The 12334-nt window shown below is 36.0% G+C and overlaps 1 protein-coding gene across 12 annotated transcripts; it reads left to right on the top strand.

Moving 5' to 3' along the window:
* Positions 1-2789: 2789 nt before the first annotated feature.
* On the top strand, positions 2790-11691 carry LOC103963868 (puromycin-sensitive aminopeptidase). 12 transcript variants are annotated; one of them, XM_048589331.1, is made up of 33 exons: positions 3128-3351; positions 3837-3911; positions 4075-4119; positions 4310-4450; positions 4549-4624; positions 4866-4942; positions 5275-5388; positions 5473-5547; positions 5639-5746; positions 5828-6040; positions 6156-6217; positions 6384-6411; positions 6505-6591; positions 6702-6727; positions 6872-6935; positions 7040-7120; positions 7266-7313; positions 7420-7438; positions 7588-7592; positions 7692-7703; positions 7945-8001; positions 8115-8224; positions 8318-8398; positions 8498-8681; positions 9066-9214; positions 9306-9444; positions 9538-9684; positions 9792-9873; positions 9970-10145; positions 10818-11045; positions 11152-11223; positions 11425-11512; positions 11597-11691. In XM_048589331.1, exons 1-32 carry the CDS (start codon positions 3274-3276, stop codon positions 11503-11505), a joined length of 2940 nt encoding a protein of 979 aa, XP_048445288.1. In that variant the 5' UTR covers positions 3128-3273; the 3' UTR covers positions 11506-11512; positions 11597-11691. The 12 variants fall into 12 exon arrangements, with proteins under 12 accessions (XP_009375011.2, XP_009375012.2, XP_048445292.1 ...); XM_009376736.3 differs by lacking the exon at positions 3128-3351 and adding an exon at positions 2790-2930 and having other exon boundaries at positions 11425-11691; XM_048589332.1 differs by having other exon boundaries at positions 3129-3312; positions 11425-11691.
* Positions 11692-12334: the final 643 nt, after the last annotated feature.

The following is a 12334-nucleotide window of genomic DNA, read 5'->3' as shown; positions in this document are numbered from 1 at the left end:
TACACACACATATATTTGTATATAGGTTCAAGCTTTATGCAAGAAGTGGGAACAAAAGGATCCCTCAAAAGGAACACCTAGGTGTTTTTTGAGGGTCACATTATTCACATCGAGTTTGTTTGACTAAGTGGGATCCAAGGAGTGTAGCATATTATAAAGCATGCAGCCAACTAGGTATGGAATAGTGGTCTACATTTTAAAGCATGTGAAATTCTTCCTTTGTCCTGTGAAGACAAACGATGGATCATGAACTCGTTTGAAAATATTCTTTTAAAAAGCATTTCTACTAAAAAACGCTTATTTGGATTACATTAAGTTTTTTTAGAAAAATGCAAGTGCTTCTTGAAAGAAGCACACAACATGTCTTACTTATAGAAAACACTTCAAGTGTTTTTGTTTTTTATTTTTTATTTTTATTTTTTTTGAAGTAGAAGCACTTTTAATTTTTTTTATACTGCACGTTGTCATAAGCGTTTTTAGTGATCTGAAAACACTATTGTTTGTTTTAAAAATATTTCAAACATGCCCTATATACAAGTTGTTTTATTAATGTGATAGTCTATTCAGAATAGAGTGAAGCTAATATATGATGAAAGTATCAAAATTCACTATAAATCCAAATAGTAATTACACTCATATGTATCATATTCGAGATACAAGATTAAATGCTAGTTGATGGCTACAAATTATTGTAGCAAATATTGACAAGTATTATGGAGTGTGTTTTCTGTATTTTTTTCAATAAGGAATCACATACATCGATAATTTTCTGCATAGATTTGGCTAGCATTGAATTGCAAATGCCACATGGATTAGCAAAACCATGCGACACTGTAAGTACTACACTATAAGACTTCTCCTTATTAACTTAATATCACCACATGGCAGGTTTTATAAAAACTAACCGTGTGATTTAATAATATTTCTATTCACTTATATGAAATCTTAGATTCAATACATTTAATTGCTCATCGCTAAATAAACAGAATAATTGTAGAATTAATTACCATGATCTTTGGGCTTTTGGCATAAGCTCATTTTCAAAGCCCAAAATTTAAAGTAGACATCCCGTCATATGAAGCAATTATACCTTCTAACTCGAATTTGAATTGGATTTAAGTTCTAACTTTTTTCCCGTTATTTAGTATTACGATCTAGTAGTATTTATCTTCACTTATAAGTGAGAAGTCTTAGGTTTAATTCTTGCCAAATGTGAATTTGAACCACATTATTATGGTTAGTCTAGTGTGATGTTTAGCCCATTACCCCAACCCCTTAGACCATCTTCAACACATAAGATAAAGCTTAAAATATAAACTTCAAACCACACCCAACCGCACCCCCCCCCCCACCCAAAAAAAACCACCCCACCTCATCTCCAATCATTGGGTTAAAATAAGCCTTGGGAGGAAAATATATCTTTGGATTATATTCTCCACATGATTTAAGTCTGGCTTAAATTATTTTGAACCCACCAAATTGTCATATTTCAAGCCCTTCTTTTTTTTTTTTTTTACTTATAATGTCACATCCCCCCCAGGACGGATCACTTCTCGGCCTCGCTTCACCACCGTAGCACGATATTGCCCGCTTTGGCCTTACCATTCCCTCACGGTTTTGTTTTTGGGAACTCACGAGCAACTTCCCAGTGGGTCACCCATCATGGGATTGCTCTAACCCCCTTCTCGCTTAACTTCGGATTTCCTACGGAACCCGAAGCCAGTTAGCTCCCAAAAGGCCTCGTGCTAGGTAGGGATGAGAATATACATTTAAGGATCACCCCCTAGGCGATGTGGGATGTCACATATAATCAAACGGCTTTGATCAAATGAAATCAAATATAACGGTAAAAAAAAGATTTGACGGCCAAAAATTAAATCTAATGTCTACATAATTTAAGAAAATTATTTAAATCAAATTTCACATAAAACTTTATAAATACCTATTTATTTGTATGCTTTTTAATTACTTATCGGAATTTAAATATTTTTGGATTAAAATGTTCATAAAAATAAATTAGGATAATCTACATAAATTTTACTTTTAAAAAAGTTACCGAAAAAAAATAGGCTAAAATCATTATTTAATAAACTCAGGCTAAAATTTTAAACCATAACAATTGAAGGAGAAAAGTAGTTTTTGGGTTATGACTTAAAATTTTATGGCTTAAATCTTTATCTCGAAGGGTTGGAGATAGTCTTAGTATAGATACTATCGTTTGTTAAAATGTTCCAACTTCTTCCCCAAAAGCAAAAACTCCGACTCAACAGACCACAACATAAACAGAATCTAATTGCATCCAAAGTTTAAACTACTACACCCAACTTCAAAAGTAAAATGATACCCTGCTTACCAACATTTAAACAAAAATAAGAATGAATCACATACTTATTTTTCTTATACAACGATATATTTATACTAAATTGAATGAAGTGACTTGTCATTCTCAAGATTCGAATTTAAGACGTCTTACTTATAAGTAAAGAAAAATATCATTAAATTGCCATATTTAAGGTAGATGAACCACATAATAAGTTTGACGGTGAATTAACATAACCACCCACCGCCAATGATCTCACGACCTAAACAAACCTCAGATTATTTCAGCCATCCATATTGGGCCAAGTTAAGGCCCAACTTTGCTGTCCAGGCCCAGGAAATAACAGATAATATTAAAAAACCACAAATACAGACAGACAACCCAAAACATCGGCCAATGGAACATCAAAAATGAGGAAAAAGATTATCATCAAATTTAAAAATAAAATAAAAAGTCAAACGTAATTTAGGATATTCCTTGCATTTTGATCAACAAATCACACCATCACACTATCATCAGTGAGGCACCTAAAATTGGTTCCATCTCACTATCTCAGGTTGTTTTAAAGCCCCTGGATTTTCCTTGCATTTTGATCATCAAATCACACAAGGTAATTGCACAAGAAACCATCCAATTCCAATCTCAATTTAATTTTTTTCACAATATTATCTGAATCAATTGAAACCATGATTAATTTGTTTTAGGGGTTTTTGTTTATCATTTTATTGAATTTTGGTGTCCATAATTTGCATTATCCATGTATCCTTTTATAAGGAGTGTATCAGTAGCAATGGGCTCTGTTCATTTTTCATCTGGGTCATTTTTGATCTAGGGTTTTAGGGCCTCTTGGGGATTTTGTTGGGGTTTTGGGCATCTGGGTTTTCGTTAAAACTTCGATTACTTATTGGGATTCAAGAGATTAGTGCTTAAAGTAGGTTTGTTTGGGGTTTGGAATGGCTCGATTGGTTCTGCCATGCAAGAGCTCTGCTTTTGTGAGGACCAGTCTTTTGGGTTTGATCTCATCTGCTCCTGTGATTGCTATTAACCCATATTTTTGATTAGTGGATAGTGATTAGTTTGTATATTTGATTGGTGTGTTTGTTTGTAATTGTGTGTATTGAAAGATTGTGACTTGCAAGCAGTTTTACTGGTGTGTGTGATTGTAAGAGATGGTCTGTTGAATTTTATAGTAAAACACAGAAGCATATTTGATATCTAGACTAGGAATCTACTAAAGGGTTGTAAGTCGTGTCGCTTTTTCGTGGTTAATAGCTATGGTTCTTTGTTTTTTTTTCCCTTCAAATTTCTTCACTTTAGCTATCTTTTCGTCTCTGGCCAGCTATTTATATATTCTCTTTAGGATATAGAATGTCATATCTTTGTGCTGTATGGTTTTGCAAAGAAGAATTACGGAGCGACAGCGTGTTGCAATTGTGTGGATACAATTTTGTATTTGGTTTGTGTATTTAAAACTTCGTCCACTTGCTGAATATTTTCTCTTTCTTTTGAGCTTCAGTGTACCAGTCGTGTTAGATTGTTGGGGAATTCAGCCAAAAGGCTTTCCAGATACAAGCGCTTTCTTACTTTGGAGGTTCGTGCATATTTCTCAACTTTTTCATAGGTGAATTGTTTTAAATACATGTTCTTTTCTTTTTTATAGTATTGTGTTTCGTTGCTGACTTTTCTATATCAACTTTGAAATTCGAACAGAAGTTTCTGAAACCTAAACTCTCGTAATAAACTGATGTTTTCAGGCCACGTGTTCAAGGAATTATCGCTTTCCATATACTGCATTACCTGTGAGTTGCAATGCTTTTACCAGAAACTGTCTTGTGTGTTCTGATATTTCTTTGCACACACACATATTTGTATGAGTTGTGTCCTCGGTTCTTGTTCTGTACTCAACAAATTATTCATGCTCCACACCAATCTTGTAGTTGTTTCGTCTTATGCTTTTGTTAATCATGTGAAAATCTTGAATCATTCCAGAGGGACAAACAAGGGAGCAGGAGGCTAATCTGTTCAGTTGCCACAGAAAGCTTGCCAGATCAAGTTGACGAATCCAAAATGGCTGCACCAAAAGAAATATTTTTGAAGGATTACAAAATGCCTGACTACTACTTTGACTCGGTATACTACACTTTAATAAATCAAATTACTGTATATTCTTTTGGTTTCTGATCTTTTGTACCCTCAATTTTTCTGTACTTATGGAGCTACTACTTCAGGTGGATTTGGACTTTTCGCTGGGTGAGGAGAAAACAATTGTTGGTTCAAAAATGTGTGTCTTCCCCAGGGTTGAAGGTAGTCCTATGACCACTCTTCGCATTTAGTATTTCATTGGTAGAAAATATCTTTGTCTTTGTTATCCTGGTAACTTCCTGGTTATTTTAACGAATTGATTATGCTTGTCAGAAAATATTGTCATTTGTCTGGTGCAGTGTTCTAAATCTAGCTTTGCTTGTCTTTTCTATTATGCTACATATTATTTTGTGGAAGAATTCCTAGTAATGTTTTTATTCATAAATTTTTGTTTGTATGACAGGGTCTTCTTCCCCATTGGTTCTGGATGGAACAGATCTTAAATTACTCTCAGTTCGGATCAACGGCAAGGATTTAAAGGCATGTAATTTCTATTGTGTTTGTGCCATTCTGGTTTGGGTTAGTTTCATGATTGCTCTCTGCAGAACATAAGCATCGACTCAAGCTTATTCCTTAATGTAATGCATAGAAAGGTTTTTATTTTTTATTTTTATTTTTATTTTTATTTTTGTACTTTGTAAAATTAGCTGTTTAAGTTGCCTCTTTCGTTGACATCTTACCTGAACCTTGAGATCATGAGCATACCTTTTCTATTAGAAATATATTATGTACTGATTTCTATTTTCAAAAGTTCTTCCTCCCCTTTCTGGGAATCCTATGATTTATTCTTATTGTTTTTTCTCCCTTGATAGGAGGAGGATTACAACTTGGATTCACGCCATTTGACACTAAAATCACTACCTAGCGGTGCATTTACTTTGGAAATTTTAACAGAGATGTATCCCCAGAAGAACACATCATTAGAGGTGCATGTCGTCATCTCTACAATTTCTTTTTTGGTCTGGTATGTGTTTCTTTTTGGCCTTGACCGTAGATTAATTTTACTGCAGGGACTTTACAAGTCATCCGGGAATTTCTGCACCCAGTGTGAAGCTGAGGGTTTTCGTAAAATTACATTCTTTCAGGTTTTGTAAATTTAATTGATTATGTATTCCGGTCCTCCAGTTATAATTTTTATCAACTTATGCTGTACTGATTACATTTCACTTGGAACAGGACCGTCCTGATATAATGGCAAAGTATACATGCCGCATTGAAGCTGATAAATCGTTATACCCAGTGTTGTTGTCCAATGGAAATCTCAGAGAGCAGGGAGACCTAGAGGTGATCATCACTTACTAAACGAAGCAATATATGGAGATTTACTGTACTTTTATATGTTCTAATCTTGTGCTTGTGGTTCAGGGTAATAGACATTATGCTCTTTGGGAGGATCCCTTCAAGAAACCCTGCTACTTGTTTGCTTTGGTTGCTGGACAGCTCGAGAGCAGAGATGACACATTTATTACTCGTTCAGGTCGAAAAGTGGCTTTGAGGATTTGGACCCCTGCTCAAGATGTTGCAAAAACAGCACATGCCATGTATTCACTTAAGGCTGCTATGAAATGGGATGAGGATGTGGGTTTCTTTTCGTTTAAGAAGATTATTGGTTTTGATATCAAAGTTCTGTAATTGAATTGATTGTAGAGTTTGTTGTGCTGTGCTAAGTGCTAACATTTGACTATTCTAATAGGTTTTTGGTCTCGAGTATGATCTGGATCTCTTCAACATTGTGGCCGTTCCAGATTTTAACATGTATGTTTTTTTTTTTGTTTTCCTTTCTAGGTAGAAGTTTAAAAAATAATTATGCAACATTCCAAATTTGAACTTTATTTGGTGGAATGTGACTGATGGTTTCATTTTACTAACCTTAATTTATTCTATAGTTTAACGATACTTTTTGTTCTTATTTGATTACCAGGGGAGCTATGGAAAACAAGAGTTTGAATGTATGTATTCCTTGCAGAATCTAGTTTTGTTGATAAAGAGTTCCATATTTTCTTTATATATGTACAATGTTGATTAATTTTTAATTTTTGCAGATATTTAATTCCAAACTTGTCTTGGCATCTCCAGAAACTGCTTCCGATGCAGACTATGCAGCCATCTTGGGTGTTATTGGCCATGAGGTTTGTTTTTCACATCTATAAGATCGGGACACAAACCTTCATCCTATGCCAATTTTGATTTGTGGCAGGAGCAAATTGGTGCTGATTTTTTTTATTTTTTATTTTTGCAGTATTTCCATAACTGGACTGGCAACAGGTTGGTTGACAAAGATTATATGCATCCTATCCCATGAGAGGGTTCAGTAATTACACCAAGGCATTAGGGTTTATGTGTCTACAACCTTTTTAATGCAAGAATATGTTTAATCTTGAGCTAATTGTTTCGCTAATATACATCCAGAGTGACATGTCGTGATTGGTTTCAACTTAGCCTGAAGGAGGGTCTAACTGTTTTCCGTGATCAGGTATTACTTTTTATCCAGGCCATTTATAGTCCCATGGAGATACTTGTAGATTTGATCTTATGACATGGAGAGTTTTGCTCATTTATGACATTTATTATGTGTAGGAATTTTCATCTGATATGGGGAGTCGCCCTGTAAAGCGGATTTCTGATGTTTCCAAACTTAGAAATTATCAGTTTCCACAGGTTTGCCTTTTCATCTTATTTTATACTATTTTATGGAGCTTATTAGTTGAGTTATGAGTCCATTGTATGACTGTATTTGATGTTCGAATGATATGTTGTACGGTGCCACCTTTTAAGTACTGATATATTTTTTCCGGTCTTTTAGGATGCTGGCCCCATGGCTCATCCCGTGCGGCCACATTCTTACATCAAGGTCAGATGTCACCTTTTATTTGGTAGCTCATACAGAGTTGGCTTTTTCTAATCCATTTCTAATTATTGCCTTTAGATCATATTCATGTTTTCTTTCTTTCATGCAGATGGATAACTTCTATACAGGCGAGTTTTCTATCTTCAGTAATTTGGGTGAAGGCCTCTTTTGTTTGTCATAGGAATTTGTGCTCTCAATTCTGACATGTTTTGGGTGTCTTGTGCAATCACATTGTATCTGATTGTAATTTTGGGCTGCCATCAACATCTACTTGCAGTGACGGTAGGGATTAGCAACTGTTCTTCCTATCTCGTTTTCCTTTTCTATAATTTGTGGAGAAGACATCTAATTATCCTCTGTTATTCCATTTTCTTTTGACAGGTGTATGAAAAGGTTTCTCCTCTCTCTCTCTCTCTCTACACACACACACACACACACACACACACACACACACACATACATACATACATACATACATACATACATACATACATACATACATACATATATGTATATATATATGTGTGTATATATATATATATGTGTGTGTGTGTGTGTATATATATATATATCTATCTATCTATGTGCGCGTCTACAAAGTCAATTGCACAATCTTACGTTCCAACTTTATCAGGGAGCTGAAGTAGTCAGAATGTACAAAACCTTACTTGGAAGTCAAGGTTTCCGAAATGTAAGACTGAAAACCTATTTCTAAAACTAATGCTTGAATGATTACAAGTTTACTTAATATTTTCAGGCGGACCATTTTTCAAAGTCAACTTATCTGAGTTTTCCTGATTTCAGGGCATGGATCTTTACTTCAAGAGACATGATGGACAAGCTGTAACCTGTGAAGACTTTTATGCTGCCATGCGAGATGCTAATAATGCAGATTTTGCTAATTTCTTATTATGGTGCGTGTCTGTCCCTCACTTCTTGTTTCCTAATTTTTGTACTGGTGGTATTCATGCTTAGTTCTTACATATTAGAGTGTAACTAAACTGTAGGTACTCCCAAGCTGGGACCCCAATTGTTAAAGTTGCATCCTCTTATAATGCTGAGGCCCGTACTTTTTCTTTGAAGTTTAGGTATACTCGACTCAACAGGATGTAGTTTTGTCTTGTCTTTATCTGTCTTTTTGTTTGGTGGCACTATAACCAGCTCTGTTTGATGATGGACATGATCAGTCAAGAGGTGCCACCAACTCCAGGGCAACCCATTAAAGAACCCATGTTCATTCCCGTGGCAGTAGGTTTACTCGACTCAACTGGCAAGGAGGTGCCTCTGTCCTCTGTGCATCATGATGGGATAGTGCAGTCTATTGCTAACAATGGTCAGCCAGTCTACACCACAGTTCTTAGAGTAACAAAGGTTGGCTCAGATTTTCCATTTTTAGCTATTCTTCTCTGTCTCATATTTGCAGTTTTGATTTCTCTATCCTCCAACTTAGAGGCTATATGTCAAACAATAGTGTGACTGACATGCAATTAAGAATGCATGGTAGCTTGGATTATAACCAGCAGAACTTTTGTGTGAACTGTGAAGATATACTTACTAAATAGCTGTAAAACTGAACTCTTTTTTCAAACTTGTTAAATGCAAAGCCTCTAATTTGTTTTCTTTGAGTTATCTTTTTACCACATTACACAGTGATGTATATTGGCAAAATATAGAGGTGTTGGCGTGTAAAACTGGGTCTTTTAAATGGACACCAGGTGCTTGTATTAATAATTTTGCTTTTACTTTCCTATGCAGAAAGAAGAAGAGTTCATCTTCTCTGATGTATCCGAACGACCGATTCCATCTCTGCTCCGGGGCTATAGTGCACCTATTCGTCTGGAAACCGATCTCACAGATAGTGATCTCTTTTTACTCCTTGCTTATGATTCCGACAAATTCAACCGGTTTGTCTTGTGCAAACAGAAAATATCTCGTTTCATTAAATGAGCCTCCGTTTGAAGTTTGCTTATTTACTTATTTATATTTGTGTTGCAGCTGGGAGGCTGGACAAGTGCTGGCACGTAAGCTGATGCTCAATTTGGTTGCTGATTTCCAACAAAACAAACCTTTGGTTTTGAATCCGAAGTTTGTGCTTGGGCTCAGAAGCATACTGTCTGACTTAAGCTTGGATAAAGTATGATGAAGCCTTTTATTTTTTTCAAAAATAATTTTCTGATGTGGGAAGAATTAATTCATAAGTGAACTGTATGTGCCTTTGGTTGATTAGGAATTTGTGGCAAAGGCAATAAGTCTCCCCGGTGAAGGAGAAATAATGGACATGATGGAAGTTGCAGATCCTGATGCTGTTCATGCTGTTCGTTCTTTTATCAGGAAGCAGCTAGCCCATGAACTGAAAGCAGAGCTTCTGAGCACAGTATGATAATTTTGATTTACCTAGAGTTTTATTGAGAAATTCGTCGTGTGCTTTCTTTACTTGTTCTATTCTACCAAGAACAGACTTGAACTTTACATGTTTCACAGGTTGAAAACAACAGGAGCTCAGAAGAGTATGTGTTTGACCACCCCAATTTGTCCAGGCGTGCTCTTAAGAATATTGCTCTTGGTCTGTTTTGTTCTTCTGAGACGTAATGTTTTCTATATTGGTGAAGTTAGCCTTTCATGAACTCATTGTGCTTATATTTTTTTGTTTCGTCTATAGCATATCTTGCATCGCTCGAGGATTCAAAGTGTACTGAGCTTGTGCTAAATGAGTACAAGACTGCCACAAACATGACTGAGCAGTTTGCAGCTTTGGCAGCCTTAGCACAAAACCCTGGTAAAACTCGTGATGATATTCTGGCCGACTTCTATAGCAAATGGAAGGAGGACTATTTGGTAAAGCTCTATTTCCAACTTAATAGTCCCTAAATTGCTAGAATGAGTTATATTTATTAGTTCTTTGGTGTGTGTTTTCCTCTCCCTCCCTCCCTTCCTCCCTCCCTCCCTCCTTCCTTCCTTCCCTGTCTGCATGTTTTTTTGAGGTTCATTACACGTAACTAATGTTATCCTGTATGATGTTCATTAAACCTACATTTCCTTGTCGTTAAGTTGCACTATTAAGGACTTTAATGGAGCTACACACCAAATTTTTTGTTTTCATTTCCCACGTCAATTGGAAGGCAAGATTGAACCCAGGATGCTTTATGATAGTGACTCATAATCTATATTGCTCTGACTTCTGTTGTCTTCACCGAGCTCCTTGTCAATTTCTTATTACAAGTTTCAGCTTTTGAAATTCCTTAAATGAACATTAGTTTATCATATATCAGATGTTCTGTTTTATCGGCTTGCTTCTCACCTTTCCACCTTTGCATACTAAGTAGCTTGGTGCTTTTGGACCTCGAAAAACAAAGGGCTGAGTGCTAACCCGGCCTACAGTTGTTTAGTATGTACCTTTCTGATGATTTCTTCTCTCATTTATTCAACTAAAAGCTTCTTCACTTCTTTTTTGTTTTGTTTGTTTGTTTGTTTTTTTTTTTCTTCGTATTTTTGTATTCCTCTCCTCAGGTTGTGAATAAATGGTTTCAACTTCAAGCCATGTCAAACATTCCTGGCAATGTTGAGAATGTGCGGAACCTCTTAAGCCACCCAGCATTTGACTTGCGCAATCCAAACAAGGTGTACTCACTCATTGGAGGTTTCTGTGGCTCTCCTGTTAATTTCCATGCAAAGGATGGGTCAGGCTACAAGTTTTTGGGAGAAATTGTGATGCAATTAGATAAAATGAACCCTCAGGTTTTTTCATCGAATCCTCTTGAATAACATTTTTCTTGCTGTGAATTGCTTGGTTGTCATTACATGTTATTTCTTCCCTAATAACATCCTTGGTCATGGATTGCAGGTGGCCTCCCGCATGGTGTCAGCCTTCTCCAGGTGGAGGCGCTATGATGAAACCCGGCAAAACCTTGCCAAAGTAAGTATTTCATTCTTATCGCTCGCATTTTTGTTATTTTTCCCACAGTACATTCTTTGGGCATTGCTTAATTTCTTGGACTACAAAGCACAATTTTCTTATAAAGTTCGAACAGAAAAATCGATGTTTAGATGCAGTGTTTGTATTTGTTTCAATTCCGGAGCCAGCACAGTAATAGATTCCATGGTATGGTGTTTGCAGGCACAACTGCAGAAGATATTGTCTGCCAATGGACTGTCAGAAAACGTGTTTGAGATCGCGTCCAAGAGTTTGGCCGCTTAGTTTTTGGGTAATTTGGAAGAGGAACTGCATATGCATTTGTATCACTCTCTTGTAATATAGAGAAATAATCATCTGTTGGCTTGTTATGCAGGAGGACAAGTCTATTTTAGAATTGCTTGTTCACTGTTGTTATGCGTTGCACTTGTGAAGTTCAAATTATGTTAATGGTTATTGGGGTTGCTTTTATGAGTTGTTGTAGTACTCCAGAAACGTCATCTTGCACTTGACGAGTTCTTTATTTATTTATTTTCGTTACGGAGGATGGGAGGAGTACTACTTTTATAGAGTGTCAATATCAGCTTCGAACTAGAAACGGACCGCAAAAAGGTCTCTCACTAACAGTATAAGGAATTCAATGATGATAACAAAGCTGTTCTTTGTATTTTAAATATCTTTAAATTTTCTCATGGTGAAATTGAACTCATCTAGGATTTTATTGGCGACTTACGTCATGTTACTGTGGCATCTTAGATCAATAATAGCGTTTTTCAAAAGTAACTTTTTATAATTGGTTGAAGATACCGCAATTTTAGCGGTCCTATTTCGTGTAAGTTTGAAATGTGGGGTACGACAAACTCTTTTCTTGGCAATATCTGAAAATGGAGAGTTGAAATGGTCACGGCCGCACCACGTGAGATGTTGACTAATAAGAACCCGAAAGAAAAACTTGACCTAAATAAGACATGCAAATGCAAAGCACTTCATGTGGAATTTGGGTTTTGCCTCTTTTTCAAAGGTCCAAGAAAGGTCGATATCATGTGAGAAAAACTGAGTTCCAAACTTTCCAAAGAGGAATCTACTTTGTTTTGACCAAAAGTCCCCAAAGGGA

This window comes from the organism of the source record quoted next, unplaced genomic scaffold (genome assembly GCF_019419815.1).
Source record: "Pyrus x bretschneideri cultivar Hongxiangsu unplaced genomic scaffold, Pyrus_bretschneideri_v1 Contig3, whole genome shotgun sequence".
Lineage (NCBI taxonomy): Eukaryota > Viridiplantae > Streptophyta > Magnoliopsida > Rosales > Rosaceae > Pyrus > Pyrus x bretschneideri.
The sequence above is the reverse complement of the archived record's forward strand: the minus strand, read 5'-3'. Positions and strand labels throughout refer to the sequence as shown.

Bases quoted from the DNA above. Each gene is read 5' to 3' on its own strand.
- LOC103963868 (XM_048589331.1), top strand. From the start codon at position 3,274: ATGGCTCGATTGGTTCTGCCATGCAAGAGCTCTGCTTTTGTGAGGACC. The intron at 9,874-9,969 runs GTCTGTTTTGTT...TTTCGTCTATAG, and splicing joins TCTTAAGAATATTGCTCTTG to CATATCTTGCATCGCTCGAG. The intron at 11,046-11,151 runs GTTTTTTCATCG...CATGGATTGCAG, and splicing joins TAGATAAAATGAACCCTCAG to GTGGCCTCCCGCATGGTGTC.